Source organism: Castor canadensis, chromosome 8 (genome assembly GCF_047511655.1).
Source record: "Castor canadensis chromosome 8, mCasCan1.hap1v2, whole genome shotgun sequence".
NCBI classification, from domain to species: domain Eukaryota; kingdom Metazoa; phylum Chordata; class Mammalia; order Rodentia; family Castoridae; genus Castor; species Castor canadensis.
The window spans coordinates 140,369,170-140,396,543 of NC_133393.1; the positions used below are offsets into that span (position 1 = coordinate 140,369,170).

A 27,374-nucleotide genomic window follows, 5' to 3' on the forward strand; every position below is an offset into this window, starting at 1 on the left:
ACCACTTCCCATTCCAAAAGCGCGCTGGAAGATTTTCAACCCCTCACGTGTTTTCTCTTTTCCGAAAAGCACCGCCAAACAGAGAAGTGGCTGCGAACGTAATGCTGGAACGGCTCTCAACGTGACCCACGCGTAGACAGGAAAAGGATTAAAAAAAAAAAAAGTGTTGCCATGGTTAACGCTTCCCAGTCCCGGAATTAACGCGCTCTCGGACCCGGAAGTAATTCCGTCGCGACCTCTCAAAAAGGATGGAAGTGTGGTGCGCTTACGTTCATTGGACGGTTTCCATGAGAGCCCAAAGCTTCTCAGGCAAATGGGTGGCCCCGCGTGTGAGGGGCCCGCGGAGCCATTTGATTGGACAAAAACTGCTATACTCTGCCAATCGGAAGGAGCCACGCTTCGGGCACCGTGTACCGCACCTGGACGGTTCCGATTGGTGGACGGCGGTCCCCCCCACGCGTTCTCATTGGGTGCACGGGGTGCGTGGTGCGGCGCGATTGGTGGGTTCGTGTTTCCCGTCCTCCGCCCTCGAGAAGTGGGGGTGAAAAGCGGACCGACCTGCTGGGGTGTAGTGGGCGGACCGCGCGGCTAGAGGTGTGAGGAGCTGAGCTCAGGGGTGGGGGGTGGAGGCGGCTCCTGCGATCACTAGGGACTGGAGACTCACCGGCCGCGCACCATGAAGGCCCTGTGGGTGCTGGGCCTCTGCTGCGTCCTGCTGACCTTCGGTGAGTGATCCTGGAGGAGCGGACGCCCCCCTCCCGCTTCCTGCTGCGCGGCCGCTTCTCGAAGGTTCTGGGGGCGTTGAGCCTGAGAAGGGGGAGTCCGGGACCCGCGGTGGCCCGGGGCGCCTTGCCTTTCCTCGAAAGAGGCTTAGGAGGTCACGCTCGCTCTTCCCCTGGAGAGAAGAGGAGGAGAGCGGAGCGTTCGGATGCCGGGCGGGGCCCCCTCGGGGCTCGGGCTCCCGGGGACTTCGCACCCCGCGGGCCCGGGTGCTGGACTCCGACCCGCTCTGAGCGCCCCTCGCCAGCAGTTGCGCGAATCCTGTTTGCACTGTGGCCCGTGGTGGCCAAGGCCCGCGTTTTTGCAAAGTGTGGTCAGTTTGAGGCCTGTGCGCAGCACGTGCGGCTGTGGACGGGGCCTGGGGCCATCGCTGCGCTGGACGCGGGTGGGGAGGCCGGCGGGGCAGCGCTGCTGCGTGCGCAGATGCGCGGGGACCTCGGCGTCGGAGCCTGGAGGTGCTGACCGGGGCTTTAACGCCCCTCCCGTGGTGGCCGACTGCGTTTCGCAACCGCTCCCCCGGCCCTGCTCGGTCCTGTTTTTTCTGCGAAGTACAGGAAGCGGCCATGTGTTGAAGAGTGCCCGTGTCTGAATCTTCCAGGGTCGGTCAGAGCTGACGGCGAGGTGGATGTGGATGGTACAGTGGAAGAGGACCTGGGCAAAAGCAGAGAAGGCTCAAGGACAGATGACGAGGTGGTTCAGAGGTCTGTGCTGCACTGAAACTCTGCAGACGGTTGTGGGAGAGGGTAGCTTCTTTGATGTTCTCTGCGAGGTCCTGGTTCAGTAAAATACCTGGTATGTGAGTACCTAAGGAACGATGAGGGAATGTTAGGGGTATCAAATTATCTACACACTCCCAACTTTTTCTTAAAAACGACTGATCAAAACAATTGAATAAGGACTGGGTTAAGAATTGAATTCCTTGAAAAAACTATTTTGATAACTGTTGCTGTAAACTTTCTAAGTTCTTAGAAAACACTTTCAGCCTTCGATCAGTATTTTGTTTTTAATTTGGCTTTTTAGGACTTAGTGACAGTTTTGAAGTCCTTACCGTGTATCATACATGAGCATGATTTTTTTTTTTTTCTAGTTTAGGAAAGTTGGGTTTATTTTTCTGGCAATTTTAAGAACTGAGTATTTCCAACTCAGAGTTAAAGGTAACCTACTCCTGTGGTAAAATAATAATGAACTGGTAGGTTAGTGGTACTTTATAAAGGTTTCCATTTTACCCTTTAATCCTCAAGTCAGTTTGCAGAGGCCACTTGTGTTCTCATCACAGGGCTTATGTTTTTAGGAACTAAGCATTTGCTTTTCTAACTGATATCTTTAGAGAGGAAGAAGCTATCCAATTGGACGGATTAAATGCATCACAAATAAGAGAACTTAGAGAGAAATCTGAAAAGTTTGCCTTCCAAGCTGAAGTTAACAGAATGATGAAGCTTATCATCAATTCCTTGTATAAGAATAAAGAGGTAAGCAACAGACAGTTACAATATTTTGTCTCTGTATGATAGCATACTTGTTTCCTTTCATCGTAAATTTAAGTACATGGTAGTTCCAAGTAAGACTTTGCAAAGTTGAAGTGACAAGTATGTATAAGAATTGCTACTGGTACATGTTGGGGGATAGACAGTCCCCATCTTTGTCCATTTGTCTTCAAATATGTTTGTGATATGCTATGTAGTTGTAAGTCTTAAGGGAAGTCACACAAACTAAGGTGTCTTGTATAACATACCTAAAGGTTAATGATAGGAGAGCATTACTACCCTTACCAGCTGAGCTATCCCTTATGGGTGGTATACTCCTTTGTGTAAAGAGCAACACCTCCTTTTACCAAGAGGTAATGCTTATATCCCTATACTATAAAATATTTTATTCCTTAAAGAATTCTTTTTTACACAATAAAGGAGAAATAAGACGAATTTGACATGAAATTCAACATACTAATGTATCTTGAGGTAATCTAAGTGTACTAAATCTTTCTTCCACTTAGATTTTCCTGAGAGAACTGATTTCAAATGCTTCTGATGCTTTGGATAAGATAAGGCTGATATCACTAACTGATGAAAATGCACTTTCTGGAAATGAGGAACTAACAGTGAAAATTAAGGTAAGTTTAAAATAAATATTTTTTGCTTTTAAAAAAGAATCCTTAGAGATAAGGAATTCTTAACCATTCAAGATAGACTGAATTATGCTGCAGTGACAAGTAACCCACTAGTCTCAGTGGCTTAACTGGCCTATGGGCCAAATCTGACTTCGGCTATTTTTATAAAGTTTCATTGGAACACAGCCACATCCATTAGTGTGTTATTTATAAATGCTTTTATTTTTGTCTACTGTGTCAGTAATCATTGTGACAGGGACCTGCTGCTTCACAAAGCCTAAAGAGTTTACTATTGGGTCCATTGGCCAAGCCCTGGCTTAAGGTGTCTTTTCACGGGCTACCTATGGCCTTAGCTCTGTCTTCTCTTCCCGCCAGGATTCACACTGATTGAGCAGCCATCTAGAGTGCAGAGGTCACATAACAGTTAAGGCTTAGCCTGAAAGCCACACTCATGACCCCATTTGTAACTTATGGCCAGAACTAAGCACATGGTCTCATCTACCCATAAATGATGGAAGCACAATCCTACCTCATTCCTGAAGACAGAGTCAGAATATTTAGTGAAGAGCGTTCATGATCACCACACAGTCCAAATACAGGAATCAAACTTAGATTCCTTTTGTTTCCTGACAAAGAAATGGGCAAAGTGTAATTTTTTTTCTAGAACTTTTTTTTTTTTTCCCTTTAAAAACACTTTGGGACTGGGAATGTTTGTAACTCAGTGCTTGCTAGCAGGTACAGGCCCTGGGTTTAACCCCCACTATCAAAAATTTAAAATACTTTTTTATAAGAGATGTTTGTACTTTAAGATGTGATTTTGTAAAAGGCCAAAAAGTACAACTATAGAGTAGATCTCTGTTTAGTTTCCTCTATTGGAATAAATGTAGCCAAAGCTGATGGTTTCCCCAGGAGTTGCTTGGTGTAATGTATGAAACAAGTACAACTATCTGGGTCTTGTCTTGCTTTTAGTGTGACAAGGAGAAAAACCTGCTGCATGTCACAGACACTGGTGTTGGAATGACCAGAGAAGAATTGGTTAAAAACCTTGGTACCATAGCCAAATCTGGGACCAGCGAATTTTTAAACAAAATGACTGAGGCACAAGAAGATGGCCAGTCAACTTCTGAATTGATTGGCCAGTTTGGTGTTGGCTTCTATTCTGCCTTCCTTGTAGCAGATAAGGTTATTGTCACATCAAAACACAACAACGATACCCAGCACATCTGGGAATCGGACTCCAATGAATTTTCTGTAATTGCTGACCCAAGAGGAAACACCCTAGGACGGGGAACAACAATTACGTGAGTATTACTTACTGCTAATAAGAATTAATAGTTATAGTGAGGATCCTGATTCTCCAGTTCTGACTTTCTGAGCAAATGGCCCACTGTGGGCCCTAATTTCCTGGCCTATAAAATGAGGTCATTGAACTCCCATCATTTGAAGAAATAGGTGTAGACCTGCAGAGGGCTAGCCACAAAGACTTAGGATTGCTGCTGTACATGGAGGGCACAAAGGAGGAAGTGTTAGCTGACCCAGGGGAGAAGACAGATTGGAAGCCTCACAGAAAGCTGACTGGCTGAGTCAGTTTCCAGGTTAGTACAGTAGTTTAAGTGTATGGAACATTATGGAAGGCACAGTGTATTCACAAGACTGAAAGTACTCCTCAAGTTTGTCAAGCCACTGAGTAACATAAAAAATTTCTGAAGGTGGTTTAGAGGACGGTAGAGCCACTGAAAAGAGATTCATTGAGTGACCTTTAAAAATATTCAGTGTGTGTAGTAGTGGTGGGTTGGGAGTGGTTGAAGAGAACAAGTAGAATTAAGGGCTAAAAAAAAATAAGTTATAAAAGCTCTTTGGAAGAAAATGCCATTCAAGAATACATGCAACTTTTTTTTTCTGGGGGTACTGGGATTTGAACTCTGTATCATGCTTGCTAGGCAGGTACTCTACCACTTGAGCCACTCTGCCAGCCCTTCTTTGTGTTGGGTAATTTTGAGATAGCTCTCACTTTCATTTTGCCTAGGCTGGCCTTGGACTGTAATCCTCCTGATCAGCTATGATTACAGGAGTGAGCCACCATCGCCTGGCTTAATATTTGCAAATTATTAAATTGGAACGGGAGTCCTTTGAAAACAATAACTTTCTTTTATAGAGAAGACAGATGGTATTTATACCCAACAGTAGCTCTTAGGAGGGCAACTTTTTGCCACCTTCTTTTTCTTTTTTTTTTTTTTTTTTTTTTTTTAATAAACCTGTTTCTCAGGGATGAGTTTACTTGGGAAGCCATACAAAGTAAATAAGAGAATGAGCTTATAATCCTTTGTTTTTTTCCTTAATATAATTTTTTATTTATTCATACTAAATTCTTAAACCTTCCAAGTAGGCACTGGGCATGGTGGTACATGTCGGTAGTCCCAGCTACCTGGGAGGCTGTGCAGCAGCAGGAGGATTGAGCTAGGAACTCAAGACCAGCCTGGGCAACATATTGAGACCCTGACTCCAAAACAAAACCCCACTAACCAGTTGGAAACAAGCCTCTAGCCATCATTTTGACCTAGAGAGTAACTTGTTCAGTCTTCATTGTCACGGGTGTTCTCTTAGTGAAGAGATGGCTGCATTTTAGTACTTTTGCTGGTGTATTGTTCCCAGTTTGCCTTTCCCTACCTTTGTTGTTACTAACATTCACATCATTAGGTCTCATTAGCAGGATAGATAGGAAATATGCCTCAGTGCTCTCTGTTTAAGACACAGCCAGGTGTTAGATGAAGATAGGTAAATCATTCCTATACAGAGACATAGGAAATGTCCCAAGAGGTATTAATGTACTAAGAGACAGGCAAGATAATCTTTTCTATTCCCAGAGCTTGACACTTAGTGACAGACATTTGTGCAAATGAATAAGGGTACTCCAGACAGTTTTGTGCAGGTAGCATGGGTGGTTGCTCAGTAAGTGAAAGTTTACAGCAGCTTCAGCTTTCCCTGGGCAAAATTGCATTTTTTATTTTTTGTTCTCCTACACCACCATTTCACTCATCAGATACTCATTTGCATGCTGCTTATGTAATAGGGCATGAAAATTTCAGAGTGACATGCCAGAAAGGATGCTAAGGGACACCTTTCTACATTTACAGGGAAAGGGTATCAGAGAACTTTTCTGAAATGAGGTTAGGTTCAGATACTGTAGGCAGCAAACAGGCCATATTTGACTTTCCAGAAGCAAGAGGGTGTGCATTTGAGGAACTAAAAGAATCCAGAATGGCCAAAGGAAAAAGAGTTCTAGAAAGCCAGGAAGTGACAAGGTCAAGAGCCTGCCTCATGATATGACTTCATCTTTTATTTAACCAGTATAAGTACCAGACAATTCAACTTTGTACCAGTTCTGTTCCTATCCCTAAATTAACTGCTGTTACGCATTTAGAAGAGATTTGTGATTGTTAACTGCGATCATGAAATTAGCATCCAATAAATGTTAACTAATGCATTACCTCCGATCTTCCTACTACATTGAGAGAGAGAGAGTCTGGAATTTTTTTGTTGTTTTTTTTTTCTAAAGCTAGTCCCTCTGTTTCTGATCTGTTGTTTCATTCTACCCCTTAGACTGAACATAAATTCATGCCTTCTCACACATCACTTTCCCTTCAACGTGTAAATGGAAATGTTTCAACATTCAAGTATTTGGGTGGGGGGAGAAGAGGAAGGCCCTGCCCTGTTCTGCTCTCTGGCACATGTTCTTTCTTTGCACTTCTACAGTTAAGCTTCTTGAAAAAAGATACATCATTGTCCCTAATTCTCTGCCTGGGATTGGATCCAGGACCACACATAAACATACACACCAAAACTACTCAAGTTCCTTATGAAATGGCCATAGTATTTGCTATGACGTACATATAGCCTCCCATACTCTTTAAATCATCTGTAGGTTACTTATACCTAATTATAATGTAAATGCTTTGTAAGTAGGTATACTGTATTGTTTGAGGAATAACAAGAAAGTCTACATGTTCAGTACAGATGTAGCTATGAATAACCCTCATGGGCCTAACTACATAGAACAGGTCAACAAAGAATATAACATTTTCAATCAGCAGTTGGTAAAATCTGCTGGTGCAGAATCATGGATGGGAGAGGCTGACTATACTTGCTTTAATTTCTTTGTCCATTTCTTAAATGGATGATATTTCTTTCTCTAAAAGTTAAGCTTTAGCTTTTTTTTTTTGAGACAAGGTCTAGCTATCCTCAAACTCTTAAATCTTCCTGCCTCAACCTACCAAGTGCTGGAATTACAGGCAGGTGTCACCACAACCAGCTACCAAACTTTTAAAAGACCAGCAGGTTAACATTTTCAGTTCATGGGCTTTGTGATCTGTTGCATGTCACAACTCTGCTGTTTGATTTGAAAGCAGCCACATATTGACGTGTGTCCCAATAAAAATTTTTATTAGTGCCAGCTATATAGTTTGTCACTACTGAGCTCTATGCTAATGTCTGATTAACTGGAGTTCTGTTGTTTTTGTTTTGTGGTAACTGGAATTTGAAGTTGGGGCCTTGAGCTTGCTCAGCAAGTATCCTATCACTTTAGAAGTGGCCTGAGCTCTGATTGCCTTTTAAACACCTCTAAGAAGTCTAACCAGCAGCTTCTAGTTCAGCTGCAACTTAACCCTCCACCCACCCCATAACACCAGAACATATATTTAGACAGGAGACCTAGTCACCTTGCTAGGCTGTGTCATAGCTTGTCTGTTTGTTGGCAGGTGCCACTAAATTACAAGCCTTTTGAAATGGGTGAAACCCTGGCTATACTGTCTCTCCTTATTAGAAACACAAATCAGGATGAGTTGAGGGCTTGAGGGAATGGCTCAAGTGGTAGAGCGCTCCCTAGCAGGTGTAAAGCCCTGAGTTCAAACTCCAGTGCTGAAAAAAAAAAAAAAAGATTGAGTTGAGACTTGTAAATTTTTGAGGGGTGGAAAAGAGGTTTGCAAAAGGGACAGTAAAAGATGTAAGGAGTGCAACAATTCCAGTGTTTAAATTATCTAAATTAGCACTGCCCAGATAGTGGTGGGAATATTCTAAATATGCCCTGTTCAATATGGCAGCTACTGGAAACAGGTGACTGAGTACTTAATGTGGCAGTACAGCGTTTATTTAAATAGTCAAATGTTACTGGTCCTAACAGGGTAAGAACTATGACAGTGCATGTAATTCCATTTTTCTCAGAATATTTCAGTGCTTTCTCACCTTGAGAAATGAAACCATCCACTGTATTCAGAAAATTAGAAATATTTTCATTTTCTACTTAAAACTAAAGTTCTTTTCCATTTGAGGGAAGAGTGTTTGCTTTACCTTACCGTCCACATATGTGGTATATTTAGCTTATAACCTTATTGGTGTTGGAGAGTTCTTAGTGTGAATAATGAGGACGTCTTAGATTACACAGAACTCCTGATTCCTATCATTATCGAAGTATTTAGACAAATTTAAAATGAAGTCTTCTAAACCTTGAGTATGTCTAAAAGGCTTGTTTTCTTTGCAGCCTTGTCTTAAAAGAAGAAGCATCTGATTACCTTGAATTGGATACAATTAAAAATCTCGTCAAAAAATATTCACAGTTCATAAACTTCCCTATTTATGTGTGGAGCAGCAAGGTAAATCTCTATTGATTAAAATTTGCATATATTACTTTCCCACATACTGAAATGTTTAAGAGGATGAAGGTTAAATGTGGTTCTTTCAGTTAAGGAACCTCTTGGGGTTTTCTTATTAAAAGGCTTTTTTTGTTACTGTTATTTTTGAGCTGTGATGCTTTATAGTCTACAGACAAAATCAGAATTACTAAGCAGATTACTTTAACCATAATTGTACTTTCTGCATCAACAGACTGAAACTGTTGAGGAGCCCATGGAAGAAGAAGAAGCAGCAAAAGAAGAAAAAGAAGAGTCTGATGATGAAGCTGCAGTAGAGGAAGAAGAAGAAGAAAAGAAACCAAAAACTAAAAAAGTAAGTCTGGTTCCTGCTTAAAATACTGTTTAGGGTCTATAGGTGTGCATGGTTGACTTGAGAAAGCTCCAGTTCTGTGTGTTATCCTCTAGAATGCTTTTAGTACCAAATACCGGTCATCTTTATCAAGAGTTTTCTGACTTCTTTGTATTGCCAGGACAGGTGGCTTGTATATTCTGAATTTTAAAAGCCTAAAATGCTGTCTGCATCCTCCTTTGTCCTTTTATCTGGTGGGATTAATTGCAAGAATAGTTCCCCAACTTAAATAGGTAGCAGGGTAAATAGAAGAGTTAGTGGAAGTTGTTTAGGAATACTTAATGTAAAATACTGGGTTTTTTTAAGTCATCTGAAATAGAGTTAGATAATATATATTTCCTTCTAACGTCTTTGAGCTTCCCAGCTTTTGGGAGGCTGAGGCAATTAGATGTAAGTTCAAGGCCAACTTGGGCTACATAGCCAGGACCCTATCTCAAAAAAACATTTGCTGTCTCGCACGTGCTAGGCAAGCATTCTATCAGTCATAATGTTAACAATTTGCTTTTAACAGATCCAGTGGACAGAAATTAGATAAAGAGTGTATTGTTTTGAAACCTACTGAAGTTATGATTATTTCTAGGTTATAACTGTTGACAAGTGCTAAGAGAGCCTAACCAAATATCCTAACTTCAGGTTGAGAAAACTGTGTGGGATTGGGAACTTATGAATGATATCAAACCAATATGGCAGAGGCCATCAAAAGAAGTAGAAGAAGATGAATATAAAGCTTTCTACAAATCATTTTCAAAGGTAAATACTATTAGACTTCTCTACCTTCAGGGTATTAATGAACAAAATAACACTCTTAAGTTGAATATGGTGTGTGACTATGAGATGCAGCCCTCTTTTTCCCAAAAAAAAAAAAAAAAAGATTTAAGGAATACCTTTAGGATGATTAGAATATGTCTTCTAGGAGCATAAATGAAATAGTCATGTATAAATCAAAACACATTTTATTGACTAAGTCATAATTGAAATTGCATTTTTACATTTCACTTGAACCTTTATTAGTGTCTCACAGCCTTTGGGAGGGATTAGTTTCTAGAATACATCATTTTTACTTACTGAATTATGCTACTTCAAAACTACAGTAGTTATTAAGATCAGTGTTAGCTCTTTAATAATGAAACGTCATAAAGTCAAAAGTGTTTTGAGAATTTTATGTCTAGTTTTCTTTTTAATCCTGCATATTACATAGTTTTTAACTCAGTCTGCAGGTCACTAGATGGGTCAGAAACAGATTCAGACATTGGTAGATGTTTGACTTCCCCCACCAAACCCATAAAACACAAGATACATTATTGAATGGCTTTTAAGGTAATCTTTAAAGACCTTCCTTGCAAGAACATCAAACATATGAAGAAGAGTGTCCTCAGACAGAATTTTCTATAAATAATAGAATATTTTAAAGGGGTTAGCATAGCCACACAAAACTTAATATTCTGTGACTGTATTTGTTCTTTACTCTTTATTATAGATCTTATATGCTTCGATACTTAAAACTTTCTCTTGGTCTGCTTTTATTTCCATAAACTTTAAAGTCCAGTGATTATAAACTTACTTGGGTAGCATATTACAAATGCAAAATGAACCACATGCATGACTTTAAAATTTTTAGAAGTTAAATTAAAAAAATTGAAGGTGAAGTTAATTTTACTAGTATACATTATTTAACGCAACACAACCAGAATAGTTACTTCAACATGTGAACAGTTTTATTGAGAATTTCACATTCTTTTTTTCTTTTAATTTCTTCTGTGTCTTCAAAATGTATTTTACATGTGACAGCATCTCGGTTCAGATTAGTCCCTTTGAAGTGCTCCGTAACTGCATGTGGGTACAGTAATGGGTAAAGTATAACCAGAGGATTTCTGACTGCCAGAGGCCAAATTCAGAAGTCTGTCCTTGAAGTATTAGAATTCTGTTACTGAGACACAGGGTACTGGGTTTCTATTCCTGCACTCACACCTTTGGAGCCTGCACTTGCCATCATCCTTTCCTAAATCTGCCAGATGAGTGAATGTTATTTACAGCCATCACCAAAACCACCTTGTTTAGCCAGTTAGAATTGCAATTATCATTTCTCTTCCCCTCACTTTTTTTTCCGTTTGATTTTTGTAAGGGACTTTTTAATAAATACTCATAGCACATAATTAATTACTTAGCCTTTGCCCTGCTTTTTTTCTGTGCCTTTTCAAAATGACGAAGATACCGATTTTCCACAGGAAAGCGATGACCCTATGGCTTATATCCACTTTACGGCTGAAGGGGAAGTTACCTTCAAATCAATTTTATTTGTTCCCACGTCTGCCCCACGTGGTCTGTTTGACGAATATGGATCTAAGAAGAGCGATTACATTAAGGTGGGTTTTTATGTAGTATGTGGTGAGTTTAAAACTTAAAGTGTAGTGTCCAGTAAGTGACTGTTATTTTGGTCTCTCTTTAGCTGTATGTGCGCCGAGTGTTCATCACAGATGACTTCCATGATATGATGCCTAAGTACCTTAATTTTGTCAAGGGTGTTGTGAGTATCTGAAGATTGGGGAAAGGGGTGCCTGGAGTTGTGGGGGCAGGGGTTGGCATTGTTGGGTGGTTTCAGATTTGACTTTGTTTTTTTTCCAGTGTTTCTTACTGCTCACTGGGCTTTGTTTTCCATCTGCAGGTGGACTCAGATGATCTTCCCCTGAATGTTTCCCGTGAGACTCTTCAGCAACATAAACTGCTTAAGGTGAGGGTCTTTGGGAAGAGACTGGCTATGTGGTCACTCAGCTGTATATTTGGGATTAGATCTGTAAGTGGAGCAACCAGATTTTGAGTCTAGTCTTTAACCATTCAGGAAAAGTTTCACTGTGGGATTATCAGATCTTGGGAATCTGATTCTGATCTGATTAATAATGTAATTTCATACATATGCAAAGTTGAAAGGCAGTGAGCACATTTCATATCAACTACTTGATCTACAGTTAACATTTTGTCACAGAGCCTTTCAAACCTTTAGTTAAACCTTTTTCTCCTAGTTGCCTGTCACTGCTGGTTCACACCTGCAATTTCAGCTACTTGGAAGGCTGAGATCAGTTCAAGGCCAGCCCAGACAAATAGTTTTTGAGACCCCCATCTCCAAAATAACCAAAGCAAAATGGACTGGGGATGTGGCCCAGCTGGTAGAACACAGGAGAGTATTTGAAAATACCCTATTTACTCACTTTGGCTAGATCCCAGAAAAAGAATATCAGTTCTAAAATTAGAATATCAATATTAAAAGCCCTCTTGTGACTATTTTTGCTATCAGTGTAATTTTGGCAGTGTGACATCAGAGTCCTCTCTAATCAGTTCTTTGATTTTTCTTTAGGTCATAAGGAAGAAGCTTGTTCGTAAAACTCTGGACATGATCAAGAAGATTGCTGATGAGAAATACAATGATACTTTTTGGAAAGAGTTTGGTACCAACATCAAGCTTGGTGTGATTGAAGACCACTCAAATCGAACACGTCTTGCTAAACTTCTTAGATTCCAGTCTTCTCATCATGCAACCGACATTACTAGTCTAGACCAGTATGTGGAAAGAATGAAGGAAAAACAGGACAAAATCTATTTTATGGCTGGCTCCAGCAGAAAAGAGGTGAGATGAAGTCCACCTGTTAGGAATTCTAATAGGTATCAATTCCTAATAGGAATCGACAGCCAGCTTTTTGAGAGTTTTGAGGACTGGCCAGTCCCCAATAGGAAAATCACCTGTTAATTTTTCACCTCAGATGGATCTGTCTGTTAGTGCTGTGTAGATGCAGTTGATAGAGTGAACAAATACACCAAAGACAGACTTGGAAAACATTATTTACCTTAACTTTGTAGGCTGAATCCTCTCCATTTGTTGAGCGACTCCTGAAAAAGGGCTATGAAGTTATTTACCTCACAGAACCTGTGGATGAATACTGCATTCAGGCCCTTCCAGAGTTTGACGGGAAGAGGTTTCAGAATGTCGCCAAGGAAGGAGTGAAGTTTGATGAAAGTGAGAAAACTAAGGAGAGTCGTGAAGCAATTGAGAAAGAATTTGAGCCTCTGCTCAACTGGATGAAAGATAAAGCCCTTAAGGACAAGGTAATCTTCTGGGAATTATAAATTAGGAAAATTTTAGTACTTAGAAAAAATTGCTTTGTCAGCAAATCTGCGACTGGGTTACTTTGTAACCACTAAAAATTGTAAAGAGGTGTGGTTCATGCCTGTAATCTAGAACTCAGGAGTTCAAGTTTTATGTGTTTTTAAAAGTTGGACTTTATTTACTTCTGTCTGAAAATTTGAGATTATCAAATGATCGTGTCTCTTAAGAATTCCTGACCCTGCCCTTCTGTTCATGTGCGCTTTTTGGTTTATTTTGTTTTGTTTTTGAGAATGGGTCTTAGACCATATAGCCCCAACTGACTTTGAACTGGAAATCCTATCTCTGCTTCCCTAGTGCTAAAATTATAGACAGGTACTCCCCACCTGGTTGTGTTTATGATCCTAAGTGAGAAGTCTTGGGAAGTTCAAATACAATGACTGAATTACCCATTGATACTCATCTGTATCTATCTAACATTTGGTTTCTCGTTTTAAGATTGAAAAGGCTGTGGTGTCACAGCGCCTGACAGAGTCTCCATGTGCGCTTGTAGCCAGCCAATATGGATGGTCTGGCAACATGGAAAGGATCATGAAGGCACAAGCATACCAAACGGGCAAGGACATATCTACAAAGTAAGCACTAAGCAGCCTGGGGAATGTTCCTGCCAAGGCCAGCCTTGTCAACCCTGCCTTTAGGAAACAATGCCTGCTTATATACAAAAACGAGTGTTTTAAGTGTGTGCCACTGCCCTCTAAGAATTAGGTAGATATGAGTGTACGAAGGTATTCCTCCTACATTAGATCTTCAAACTGTGATTTTATCATTTTCAGTTTTCATAATCTTACACATTATTATCTTTACTTTTGTGCCAGATTATAAGAATGGTGTTATCTGCATTATGATTTACCCCAATGTATAATGTTTATACTATAAAATACTACCTTACTTATGTTTCCAGACTAAATTCCAAGTGAAGAACACTTTTTTTTCTTATTTCCAATTGCAACAGTATAATAGACATTCAAAAAGTATCAATTTCAGTAAATGGTTAGCCTTCCATTCAGCAAACATTTGAGCACTTACTGTGTGTGTGTATTCATTGATCAAAAGTAGACCTAGCTCTGCACAGGAAACTGAGCTCAGATAAAAGAAGAAATCTTTTAGGGACCACACTGTTGTATAGCATCACGGAAAAGATGTTACTTCAGCAATACCCCTAACTGGAAGACAGGGCTGCTCTTAAAATAGCAAAAATAAAAGGGAATGAGCAAGGCACTTTGTCCACTCAGCAATGCTCTGGATACTTGGAACTCATCATTAAAGTTCGCTTTATTTCACTTTTTCATCTAACCAAGCCAACTCCTTTCAAAAGAGAATAACATATGTATGAGAGCTATTCTCTAATTCTTAAAGTTAACACTTGATGTTTTGTTTATGTTCGTTTTATCCCTAAACAGTTACTATGCCAGTCAGAAGAAAACATTTGAAATAAATCCCCGACATCCACTCATCAGAGACATGCTTCGGCGAATTAAGGTGAGAAATATTAAGGCCCGCCTCAAATCAAAATACCTTTGAATATTAATCTTTCAATATTAATCAAGTCCAACTTCTTCTATCTCAGGAAGACGAAGATGACAAAACAGTTTTGGATCTTGCTGTGGTTTTGTTTGAAACAGCAACTCTTCGGTCAGGGTATCTTCTACCGGACACCAAAGCATATGGAGATAGAATAGAGAGAATGCTTCGCCTAAGTTTAAATATTGACCCTGAAGCAAAGGTTTGTATCCTAAACAGCTTTTCTTCCTTTTAGACTTTTTCTGATTAGATGATGTCACTTTGAGGAGTTTGCCTAATTTCTACTCTTGGAAATGAATCCTAATTTCTACTCTTGGAAATGAATAAATGAATGTTAGAATGTTAGAATCCCCATAATGTCAGTCACTACATTAGAAATTAATGAGAAATCCTTTTATATCTTCTTCCTTTTCTTCTGCCTCCCTTTGTTAGCTTGACTGTTAACTCTAACTAGGATTTACTCTGGTTCTGAATAAATAGCAGTGCTATCCATTCTGATCTTAACATTTAACTGAGCAAAATGAAAATAGATCCAAGGCAGTAATGGGTTCATGGATGTTCTTAGGTGGAAGAAGAACCGGAAGAAGAGCCTGAAGACACAGCAGAAGATACAACAGAAGACACCGAGCAAGATGAAGACGACGACATGGATGCAGGAACGGACGAAGAAGAACAAGAAACAGCAGAGGTAGGTCTAAATGGAACCAGTACGACAATAATACGATAATTTTAAAAATCAAAGTACTCTTGGTTTTTACAAAGTTAGGACAATGTAACTTAGCAGAAGTCAGACTAGACTGAGTCTTATCACAATCTATGAAAAACGTATGTAATCTCACTTTCTTTGTTATCCAGCCATTCTTGAGATGTTTTTAAGCAGATTGACTTTTATTTATATTCCTTGCTTATTGCTTCTGTCATACTATATACCAGCAGTAGCTACTTTAAATTCTGATTACTCGTGTTTAAGGGCCATTGACCTTAATGGGTTCTAATTATTTCACAGATAAGCAACCACAGCTGAAATAATAGAAATTGGCTAAGCCCATTTAAATTGTTTTTTTTTTTTCCATATATGGCCCCCGTATGGAAAATTTGGCTAGCTTGTAATGTCTTCTGATTTTTGTTTTCACAGAAATCTACAGCTGAAAAAGATGAATTGTAAATTATACTCTCACCATGGGTCCTGTGTGGAGAGGGAATGTGAATTTTTTAAGTCATTTCTTTTGAGAGAGACATGTTCTGGATGCTCCCCCAACCTCCTTCTCCCCTACACTGTAAGATGTTGGGATTATCGGTCACAGGAAGATGTGGGTTTTTTAGTTGAATTTTTTTTTAACATTCCTCATGAATGTAAATTTGTACTATTTAACTGACTATTGGTGTAAAATCTTGTCATGTGTATAAAAATAAAAAAGATCCCAAATACCCGGTGTTTTGCTTATGTTTTCATAATGGCTGACTTTTTGGTGGGACTGAGGTTTGAACTCTGGGATTTGCACATGCAAAGCAGCTCAAGCCACACCTCCAGTCCATTTTGCTCTGGTTATTTTGGAGGTGAACTATTTGCCTGGGCTGGCCTCAGATGTCAGTCCTCCCAATCTCAGCCTCCCAAGTAGCTAGGGTTACAAGCGTGAGCCACTGGTGTCTGGCTTTTTTTGTTTTTAAGTCCTCTGTCTCTAGTTTGTCTCTTTATAAAAAATGGCTCATACTTACCAAAACTTTGTTTTTTAAATCAGAGGTATTAGTTGAAAATTAAAATTTTTAACACCCACAGGGAGACCAGGGTGCTGGTGCTCATTCCTGTAATCCTAACTACCAGGGAGACAGATCAAGGTTCAAAGCCAGCCCAAGCAAATCATTCACAAGACCCTATCTTGAAAACACCCAAAACCAAAAACAGATCTGGTGAAGTGGTTTAAATAGTAGAGTGCTTGCTGAGCAAGCATGAGGCCCTGAGTTCAAACCCCAGTAGGACCAAAATTTAAAAATTGCCACAGAGTAGATGTTATCTTTCTTACAGAGGGATTCCAAATACATGTAAATAGTCCCAGGGAGTGGAGCTCAACTTCGTGACTCCCTTTTAGAGTATGTAAAGGGAAAAGCAGTGGCAGATACTACTTTATCCAAGTGATCAGGGTTACTGTCACCAGTGATACCATGTACCCCCAGTACAGCATGTGGAGAGAAAGGTACTTCTCTCTGGTATTCTGTCCAAAAGCCCATTACCTAGTGAGAAGAACCTCAAACAAACCTAGGACATGTGAACAATACTCTACAAAGGTTTCAAGGCCAGGGCTGGCAGTGTGCTAAAGTGGTAAAGTTCTTGCCTAGCAAGCTCAAGGCTCTGAGTTCAAACCCCAGAACTGCCAAAAAAAGTTTCATGGTCATGAAGGACAGAAGAGAAATTGTCACAGATTGGAGATGACTGAGCATATGTAACAGCTAAATGCAGTGTGGGTGTTGTCTCCACTCCCGACCCCCGCTTGGATCCTGGAACTCAAGGCTGGATCTGTGGCTCAGATGGTCAGCACTTGCCCAGCATGCTGGAGTCCCTGGGTTCAGTCCCCACTGATACACAAAGGCATTAAGTAGAAAACTAAGGCAAATCAAAGTTACATTTGAGAGTAATGTGCCAGTTTTTGTTCCTTAATTCTGAATACCACGGTGATAATGTTGATAGAAACATTGGAGGGTATGTGGCGGGGGGGGGGGGGGCAGTGTAGTTGTGAAGATTTATGCCAAAATGAAATTTTAAATCTTTTATGAACATCCATAATCCTACCACAGATAATTATGGCACTAGATGAAGCTCCACACAACTATAGATTTCTTTTGAAATGTACTGTTGTTAAGAGTAAAATAATTTAGGCTTACAGCCACCTAAAATGATAAGTCTCTACGGACTAGGGACAGATGTCTTACATACTCCATGAGCTGGTGTATCAGAAAACTGAAACCTAATCTATGTACTATTGTTTTCTTAGAGACTTGACAATCTTCCTGATTTGTGGGCTTATTTCTGTTTATGCTTCCCCCTTGCCATTCAGGTATTTTTCTAGGGTTAGTTGCAATAATGTTTTGATATTGCCAGCTTCCCTACTTGAATGTGTATCTTTTAAAAATAAACTCAGTGCTCAATGTGGTAGAGCATTTGCCTAGCATGTGTGAGGCCCTGCCTGGGTTTGATTTCCAGCATGGTGAAACAAAACTAAAATATGCCTTGCTTTTCTTACAAGAAATCAAACAACTCAGTAAAGGGGAAATGTGCATTACTTAAGTTGTAGCTTTTGTAATGTTTGTTTCCACTATGAATTACCATTTTTTTTTTCTTTGCAGTTACTAGGGTTTCAATTCAGAGCTTTGTGCTTACTAGGCAGTTACTCTGCAGTTCAAGCCCATGAATTACCATTTTTAATGAATATTACTATCTATTTGTAAAAGTCAAAGCCATTCAGTGTATTAAATTAGTGGCATCTGGAATTGGTTCCTCAGGGTCTTGTAGTTAGAAATTTTGAATTGCCATCGTCTTCCAGCAGGAAGTAGAAAAACCATCCTCCCTCAGTTCCTGATGAAAACAAGCAGCTCTGTTTGCACAAAACCAATTTAACTTGGCCTACCTAAATTACCAATAGAATGCAACTGGTCTACCTAGGATTTTTAAAAATCATAACTTTATTAGGGAATAATCTAGTACTTTCTATATTTTACGGTGCTAAGGATGAATCCTGGAGCCTCACACATGCTAATCGAGTAGTCTATCACTGAGCTACACCCCTGGCCTAACTTAATTTTCAGTGTATACATATCACAGATTTCATTCTCCAGAGACACCAGGATGTTTATTGAATGTCCGTGGATCCACACCTGAGGGAAAGGGAATGGAACTGAATGGAGCTGAGCTGTAACACAGGGCTAAAGGCAGCGACAGGAAACTCCTGGTGAAGTTGTGCAACTAAAAACGGCCTGCCAGCCAACTGTGGGGAAATGGTCAGGCCTGTCCCACTTCCCATCAGTCACTGGGATATGGGCCCCACAGGAGGCATGGCTTTGAGCAGGGCCTCTGTAGCTGAGGCAATCCCTGCAGGAGGTGACAACTGAAAACTAGTCATTGACAGCACTCCCCTTGGGGAATCTGGATGGTGTATTTCCACGCCCATCACAATGTATTTTTCACAAGGGAGAGCAACTTTAAAAGGGGAAGAAAGTATGAAAGTATGTATCTTCATGATAATCACTTAGAACCAGCACTTAACAGAAGATGGCATTTTTACTTTGGTTAAAAAAAATTATTTTAATAGCTATAAAATTAAGTTTTCACCTTCATGAAGTCATTGTCTTGTAGGAGAGTTGGGTTTAAACCATGACACTTTTCCAAAGTAGCCAGGTCATTTATCTGTAAAAAGAAGGTATGGAGTGCTTCTAAATTAGGGTTCACCTCATTCATTCACAGGACTGGTGTGGGGGGTCTCCCCTTGTGCACAGGTGGTTCAAAGAGCATTCTTTCCATTCCCCCAGCCCTTCATTCTGGAAAGTTACTTGGGACTTATTACATCTACAAAACCCATTGTCAAAGTTCACCAATTTGGTGTTTACATACAAAACTTAGTGGAGAACTAGAATTTGAAAATAGCAGTTTAACAATAAATAAAATTTAGCCAGGCATCAGTGGCTCATGCCTGTAATCGTAGGTGATCGGAAGGCTGAGATTGGGAGGATCAAGGTTTGAAACCAACCCAGGGAAATAGGTTGAGAGACCCCATCTCAAAACTAACCAGAGCAAACTAGACCAGAAGTGTGGCCCAAGCAGTAGAGTGCCTGCTTTGCAAGAATGAAGCTGAGTCAAACTCCACTTCTACACACACATACACACACACACAAAATTTAAATTCCACTTAGCAAATTCAATTGATTAAAATTAGATTCCCTGTGATTTTACTGTTGACTTATACTAAATCAACACAACTTATATCCTTCCTGAAGCCTTTGGGAATTGTTTGAGGAAGTTGAGCACCTAGATTTGAATTACAGAGTTAGCATTTTTTGTAAACCACTTTCTAATTCCTTTAATTAAAGAAGATCTCAAATTTCTCTGATAAAGTCCTTATAGTCAATTGGCAGCTGTGCCAAACAAGCTTCATTGTTTCTAAAAAACGTGATTTTTTTCAAGAAAAAAAGGATCCAGTTAATGGCAGCTATGGATTTATCCAGAGAAGTCTCATGCATGAGATCATAGTAAATAAAATGGTAACATCAACTCAAAACTCCTCTCATGTTGAAGCATCTCCTAAGACACAAAATGACATGGCAGAGGAAAAGAAAATCAAGTACTTCTTACAGAAAAACCACCCTGAACAAAAACATGTGTGTGTGTGTGTGTGTGTGTGTGTGTGTGTGTGGTTTTTGAGACAAAGTCTGGCTGCATATAGGCCCAGGCTGACTTTGAACTTTTTCTTTTTTAGCTGCCCTGGGATTTGAAGTCAAAGCTTCATGCTTGCTAGAAAGGTACTGTACTGCTTGAGCCATACTTCCAGCCGTTACTCTGGTTACTTTGGACTTAGAGTGTCACTTTTTGCCCACACCCACATAGACTATAATCCTATTTTACACTTCTCAATGCAGTTGGGATGACAGGTACATGCCACCATACCCAGCTTTTTTTCAATGAGAAGTGGTCTTGAGAAATTTTTTGTCCCCTGTGCTGGCCTGGAACCATGATCCTCCCAATCTCAGCTTCCTGCATAGCTTGGGATGACAGGTGCACACACCTGCCCTCAGCTATTGATTGAGATGGGGTCTCCTGAACATTTTTGCCTGGGCTGGTCTCAAACCTCAATCCCCCTGACTGTAGCCTCCCAAGTAGCTAGGATTATAGGCATGAGCCACCCCACCCAGCCTTGCCTTGAACTCTTGATCTCCCTGCCTCAGCCTCCTGAGTGCTGGGATTCCAGGTATGCACCAGCACCCCCGGCTCATTCTCTATTTATAGACTCAGGAAAGGGTTAAAATGCTTGTTTGTTTCCCAGCGCTGACATAACAAAGTACCACAAAGTAGGTGGCTTAAGACAATAGAAATTTATTCTCACAGTTCTGGAGGCAAGAAATTTGAAATCCAGGTGTGGGCAGGATGCTACCTGTGGCTGTGGGTGGAGCCTTCCTTGCCTCTTCCTAGTTTCTGGTGGAGGCCCTCCAACCCTGACATTTCTTGGCTTGCAGCTGCATTACTCCAGTCTCAGCCTCTCTTGTCACACAATGCCTTCCTGGATCTGTGTCTTCCATGGCAATTTTTCTTCTTATAAAGACAGCAGTCATATGGGACTAGGCCAACCCTAATCTTTAACTTGGTTTTTTAAATTTTTTATCTTTTACAGTACTGGGGTTTTAAACTCAGGACCTCCACTTGCTAGGCAGATGCTTTACCACCTGAGCCATGCCTGCAGCCCTCTTTGCTTTCGTTATTTTTCAAATAGGGTTTCTCATTTATGCCCAGGCCAGCCTGGGCTGTGATCCTCCTATTTACACTTCTTGAGTACTGAGGATGACAGGCATAAGCCACCACACCCAGCTCATTGGTTGAGTTGGGGCCTCAAGTTTATGCACAGGCCAGAACGGACCTTGATCCTCCCAATCTCCTCATCCCAAGTCACTAGCATTACAGGCAAGAGCCACCACATCTGGTTAAACTTGGTTAAACTTGCAAAGACCTTATTTCCACATAAGATCACATTCACGAGTGCTGGAGGCTAGGATGTCAGCATCTTTTTAGGGACACTGAATTCAACAAAAACAATGCTCATTTAAGTTCTTAAGTTATTTTTACATATATTTTATAAGAAAATAAATGACAATTTTAATTAGGTTTCTCAAATTTGGAGAGTTTCTCAAATTGGTGGTTAAGGACCTTATGACAGAGCAAGTCACAAATGTTATAATTTTGTTACCTACACAATTACAAAAGAACCTCAAACTTTAAACATTTTGATACAATGTAGTACAAAGTGTACTTCCCAATATTTGGAGAAATACTTATATCCCATAAACATTCACTGTCAGTATGATTTTTATTATATTTAATTTATAATTCTCATTTGCCATTACACTCAAGCTAATTTGGAGAAATAAATCAGTAAAAGGATATGTAGTTTGGCAGTTTTCATGAGACATTGGTCAAACCTTAGTGAAAGTTCGCCAGATCAGTTTCAATGCAGCACCTCTCCTTGCAGTTAGCCCTGAATTGGGTGCTTCAGGACACATAGTTTGACTCAAATAAATTAAGAAAATACGTATTTAAGACTTGGTATTCACAGAATTCTTGGCACCACTGCATTCCGAAGTTTCTAGTGCTGAGAAATTTGAGGCTCAGGTTGTCTCTCTTTCAGTCCCAAAAGCTCCGTTTTGAGCTCTCCAGGCTTTGGTGGAATTTCAGGTATTGACTGCAAAAAAACCCAAAAACACAGATACCAGTGCTTTCTTAGAGTATAATCAGTGTGATCTGAAAACCTTTAAAAAGTAAAAGAAAAGAACAAAAGTCCCTGCTTGTTATTCAACAATGACTCAAAACTTTAAGAGCCTTGGGTTGATTTAATCCCTTTCTCACCCTATATTGTTAGTGTATCATCCTGACAGTGTCCCAAGTACCTCAGGATTCACAGAGGGATGGTCCGCATCTATTCGAATTAACAGGCTCACAGATTTGAGTAACACTCCTGCATTTGGAAGTTAATTCCTGCACTATTTACTGCCTCTCCACCATGCACCTAAGAACATAGCTATTAGGAATTAATTCACATATTCAATAATTAAGTGCCTACTACGTGCAATGCATGAAAAAGCCAGAATTCCTACCCTTGAGAAAGGGACTCAAGATAAGGCAAGAGAAGATGGCTTTTTTGGCAATAACTTTATCAAAATAGAATGTACAGACCATACCAGTCTCCCATTTAAAGCATACAGTTCGTCTGGGGGAGGGGTCAGTGGGAGAGGGGTGAAGAGGATGGAAGCGCACTGCATATACATATATGAAGACAGCAGAATGAAACCCACCGAACACTGGCTGAAAAAGAAAGGTGGGGAGGGGAATGGGACCATAACAGAGGGACAAGCTTGTTCAAGGTACACTGTACACATGCATGGAATTATAATGAAATCCCCTCATACTATTAGTGTATGATAACACAAAGTAACTTTAAAAATGAAGCATACAACTCGGGGTTGGGAATGCAGCTCAGTGGTAGTATACTGGCTTATTATTTGATCCCAGGATTGATTCAAGGATTTTTACCAGTGTATTTACAGCTATGAGTCCAGCACAGGAAACTTCAGAATATTTTCATTACCTCCAAAAGAAACTCCACACCCATTAGCAGTGACTCCCATCTCTATACAACCCTCTCCGCCCACTGCACCCTAGAACCCTTCTTCTTGTCTATATAGATTTCCCTTTCTGGACAAATGAAATCACACATTGTGGCCCTTGGTGACTGGGTCCTTGCATGTAGCATGTCTTCAAGCTTCATCCATGTTGCCACATGTGTTAGCACTTCGTTTACGCTGAGGAGTATTTCATTGGATAGACATACAGTATTTTGTTTATACATTCATCAGCTAATGGACATCCGAGTTGTTTCTTCCTTTGACTACTATGTATAGTGCTGCTAAGTTCATACAAGATTGTGTGTGGACACGTTTTTATGTCCATTGTGTATAAGCTTAGAATCAGAATTGCTGGGTCTCATGCTAACCCTGTTGGAGGAATTGCCAGCTGTTTTCCAAAGCAGGTGCACCATTTTATATCCCCACCAGCACTGTGTGAGGGTTCCAATTTCTCCATGTCCTTGACAGCACTTGTTATCTATGTTATTAAAATCATCAACAGTGGGCATGATGTAGTCTCTCATTGTGGTTTTCATTTGCATTTGTCTGGTGGTTAATGCAGGAATCCAGGAATGTTTCAGGATGATGGAATCACAAATACAGAGGACATGGTGAGGACACGAGGCACGAGTGTGCTCTCAGATCCCAAGAAAAGCAAGGCTGTTAGTATGGCTGACACAAAGTGTTCAACAGGTTGGGAGACAAGAGCAGGGGAAGGAGGGGTGAGGGACATAGTCTCCAGGGGCTTTTACTCTGAAATGGAAGACACTGGAGAGTTTTGAGAGGTGTGTCATGACCTGACTCAAATATGAAGAGATGATAATGGTAGTTTTGTGGAGAATAGACTGCAGGAGAGCAAGAGTAGAAGGCAGAAGATAGTCAGGAAACTACTGCAATAACAGAGGAGAGAGACTCCTGACAGTGACTTGAACCAAGAAGCAGTAATGATGGTGGTGAGAAGTGGTCAGCATGTAGATGCATGTTTACTCCAATGGGTTAATCCAATCGGTGTTGATGGGAGTAGCAATAGAGAGGAATCACCATGACTCCCAGATCATGCATTGCTTTCTTTGCTATCCCAGTAAGCCAGGCTGGACAACTAGATCAAAGCACTGGTTGTTGTAATAGTAACCCCAATGAATGGAAACCATTCCGAAAGACTAAGTAAAGAACACAAATTCCTTAAATACCAGTAACTAATACACAGCAAACCACCCAGGCCTTTAAACTGCAGCAGAGGTACCCTGCTGCCAATGTTAACATCCAATTAAATGGAGGTAGCCCATGACCTCTTGGTTGCCCCTTCTGGAGACTGTGCTGCCTCTTCCCAAAGTACAGGTAGCTGCTGGTTGCAACCCTTCCACATTCCCAATTGTGAAGAGATGGGTGACTCAAGTCAATTTCCAGTGTCAAACTCTAGGCATTCCTTCCTAGATAAAAGGACTGGTGGCTGTTCCTGCACAAGCTAGAGACTAAACTGCATTTCTGTGGAAAGCTCTTGCCACTTTCTGTCCCCAGTAAGGGTCCTTGATGCTTCACTAGAACTCTAAAAAAGAAGCAGTATGAACTGATAAGAAATCTGCTGTGGCACTGTTTGTATAAGACTACACACCACCTACCTGGCAATATGGATTGAGCAAATACTGTATGGGGTAGCCACATTATAAAGTACACATGGCTGGAGCTGCAGTGTAGCCTGATGTGACCAAGCTCTGGGTTTGATCTCCATCACCACTTAAAAAAAAAAAAATAGCTGGATGCGAGTAGCTCACATCTGTAATCCTAACCACGAAGGAGGCAGAGATCAGGAGGAGCGAGATTTGAAGCCAGGCCCAGGAAATAGTTCTTGAGACCTTATCTCAGAAAAAAAGGGATGGGGGGGAAATAGTTCTTGAGACTCTATCTCAAAAAAAAGGGCTGGTAGAATGGCTCAAGGTATAGGTCCTGAGTTCAAGTCCCACTAACATACGCAGTCATCTAACACATTAACGTTAACCGAAACACACAAGTTGCAGAGAAAAAGATATCTGTATATAAACCCCTATTTATGTAGAGAAAAATATGCCACAAACTGTGTGTGTGTTTGTACACCAGTCAATAAATGGTAGTAATGGGGGGTATGGGAAATAGGACAAAGGGGGTTGCAAGTGGAGAGTTTTTCATTTTTTACTCCACACACTTGAATTCAATCTGAATGACTTACAAGGGCATTTATTTTATTAACAGGAACAACAGAGAAGCACCAAACAGAAAGCTCAGGCTTCAGCTCCTTAAATCAATGCCTCATGCCACTCTGAGAAATCACCTTCACTGTCTAAACCTCAGTTTCCTCACCTGAAAACAGGGATGAACACTTAAAATTGCAGTAACAATTAACTGAAGTTAATTTCAACCAAACCTCTGTTACCTATCCAGGCAAAGTCCAAGCTGCATTCGCTGTGCTCAAACCACCTTATCGGTGTCTGTGGTGTAATACTGGGCACACTCTTGTAATTCCTTCCATCGTATTTTCTCACCCCACCTCCCCCAAGACCTTAATACCTGCAAAGCACCTTTAATTCTTAATTGAATGAACGCTTACTACGTGAAATTTCTCCCTCCTTTGAATGCCTCTATTCACTCATTCTTCAAATACTTACTGGACATCTACTACATCCCAAGCTCTTTTCTAAGTGATCGAGATACGAAAGTGAACCAGACTGACACGGTCTCTTCGTGGAGTTTACGTTCTTAGCGGAGCACACAGAATAGAAGAATCAATAACTGCAAATTACGACGGGTGCTCTATGGAAACAAAGGACTGAGTGACCAGCTGAGAAGGACAGACTCATTTGGGAGCTAGCTGGCCAAAGAACCCTCCTTTCTGGAAGGGGATATTCCAACAAAGATCTGAGGTTTTGGAGAGGGAAACCGAGACAAGATCAGGAAGAACAGAATGACAGATGAATTTGGGAAACTGCAAAGGGGCCCAGGTGTGGAAGGTGGGAGGCGACCCCGAGGCAGGTGGAGGGCACCTACGGGCGAGAGGCTCAAGGGGGCGGCCCGCGCCCCTCACTCACCAGGTCGGGCCGGTAGTACCTGTGCACCACTTGGGCCCCCGCGCACATGGCCAGGAGGCTGGCCGCCAACATTTTCAGGTAGCTGGGCCAGGACGCGCCCGCGGGCATGGTCGGAGAGCTGGCGGGAGGGAAAGAGCAGCTTTAGGTTATGCGGGGCCACACGCCGGGGGCGCTCCCATACCCCGTGCCTCCGTGACGCCGGGTCATGACCCGCGAGGTCGCCAAGCGGACTAATGCGCAGCCCCGGCCCATGCCCAGCAGCCTTCAAGCTTTCATCGGTGTGGGGCGCTCGACCTGCACGAGGCAACGGGGTCAGCGTGAGGCCGACCCCCGGAGGCTGCCCCGCGCCTCACCTCAGGACAGGAGCTGCAGAGCGCACTCCCCCGCCCTGTGGAAGCCAAATGCAGTCGCAGGACAGCCTGTCCCAGGGCGAGCGGAAGTGCGCTCCGGAGCCGGGGCGGACCGCGAGCGGGCCGGACCGAAAATGCAGGAGCTGGGCGCCTCGCCGGAGGGGAAAGCGAGTGCACCACAGAGGCGGACGGCGCGCTCACGTGACCCGGCCGGAAGTGGGACTGACAGCTTTCTCAGCCGGGCTCGCGGCATCTCTTCATTGTCCGCACGACAATGTTGTTGGGCTTCCTTGTCTCAGTCTCGGGTCGTTTGTCCCTTCGCAAAAACTGCACGCAGTTACCCCCTTCAGGGAGGGGTGGAGGCTTGTACGCCGAGCGATTGCTTGCCTTCAGGAGAGGTCACCCTCCAGAGAGTGAAGGTCAGCGTGCGGATTCGTGACGTCCTTGACGCGACAGCCGTGCCCTTGCGTTCCCGTGCTGCTGGGAACCTGCAGTCAAGACTTAGTCCATGCGTTTTCAGAAAGACTGGCCTGATTTTATTAAACAAAGTGCAAGAATGAATTCTGAAGGATTGAAGCTGTATGTGTAACATGAATCATGATACATTTTTAAATGGAATCAAACGATCTCTACTATTTTTCAGGTTCTCTACCTATTTATCCACACCTCCAGTGCATTTTGCTCTGGTTATTTTGAAGATGGAGTCTCGGAAACTATATGCCCTGTTTGGCCTTGAGACTAGATCCTCTGGTTCTCAGCCTCCCAAGTAGCTAGGATTACAGGCATGAAGCCCCGGAGCCCAGCAGTTCACTCCTTTTTATTGCTAAATATGTTTAAGCCATAATTGGTTTATACAATCACTTGTTGGCGGACATTTTGGTTGTTTCCATTTGTTGGTAGAAATAAAGCTGCTAGGAACAGTAAAATATGTGAGAAAGACTGGCACACAAGTCTTTCTATGAACATGTTTCCATTTCTATTAGGTATATACCTAAGAAAAG

General features: G+C 41.5%; 2 protein-coding genes across 2 annotated transcripts; one reads left to right on the forward strand and one right to left on the reverse strand.

The window, feature by feature from the left end:
- The first annotated feature begins 550 nt into the window (after positions 1-550).
- Positions 551-16,019, forward strand: Hsp90b1 (heat shock protein 90 beta family member 1). Its single transcript, XM_020152458.2, has 18 exons — positions 551-725; positions 1,379-1,481; positions 2,108-2,249; positions 2,771-2,887; positions 3,854-4,185; positions 8,418-8,529; positions 8,762-8,881; positions 9,551-9,667; positions 11,143-11,280; positions 11,364-11,441; positions 11,580-11,645; positions 12,267-12,536; positions 12,767-13,012; positions 13,509-13,645; positions 14,471-14,549; positions 14,638-14,793; positions 15,157-15,279; positions 15,727-16,019. Exons 1-18 carry the CDS (start codon positions 677-679, stop codon positions 15,754-15,756), a joined length of 2,415 nt encoding a protein of 804 aa, XP_020008047.1. The 5' UTR covers positions 551-676; the 3' UTR covers positions 15,757-16,019.
- Positions 12,354-26,135, reverse strand: Uqcc6 (ubiquinol-cytochrome c reductase complex assembly factor 6). The gene is made up of 2 exons (XM_020152397.2): positions 26,024-26,135; positions 12,354-22,024 (listed from the first exon to the last, which is right to left on the reverse strand). The coding sequence occupies exons 1-2, from the start codon at positions 26,129-26,131 to the stop codon at positions 21,929-21,931; spliced, it is 204 nt and encodes a 67-aa protein (XP_020007986.1). The 5' UTR covers positions 26,132-26,135; the 3' UTR covers positions 12,354-21,928.
- Between the last annotated feature and the right edge of the window lie 1,239 nt (positions 26,136-27,374).

What these genes read in the sequence shown, in the direction of transcription:
- Uqcc6 (XM_020152397.2), bottom strand. Translation starts at nt 26,131, where the DNA reads ATGCCCGCGGGCGCGTCCTGGCCCAGCTACCTGAAAATGTTGGCGGCC. An exon ending in GGTACTACCGGCCCGACCTG is followed by an intron (nt 22,025 to 26,023) that starts GTGAGTGAGGGG and finishes GTTTTTTTGCAG; the next exon opens with TCAATACCTGAAATTCCACC.
- Hsp90b1 (XM_020152458.2), top strand. Translation starts at nt 677, where the DNA reads ATGAAGGCCCTGTGGGTGCTGGGCCTCTGCTGCGTCCTGCTGACCTTC. An exon ending in GGCAAGGACATATCTACAAA is followed by an intron (nt 13,646 to 14,470) that starts GTAAGCACTAAG and finishes ATCCCTAAACAG; the next exon opens with TTACTATGCCAGTCAGAAGA. An exon ending in AAGAACAAGAAACAGCAGAG is followed by an intron (nt 15,280 to 15,726) that starts GTAGGTCTAAAT and finishes TTGTTTTCACAG; the next exon opens with AAATCTACAGCTGAAAAAGA.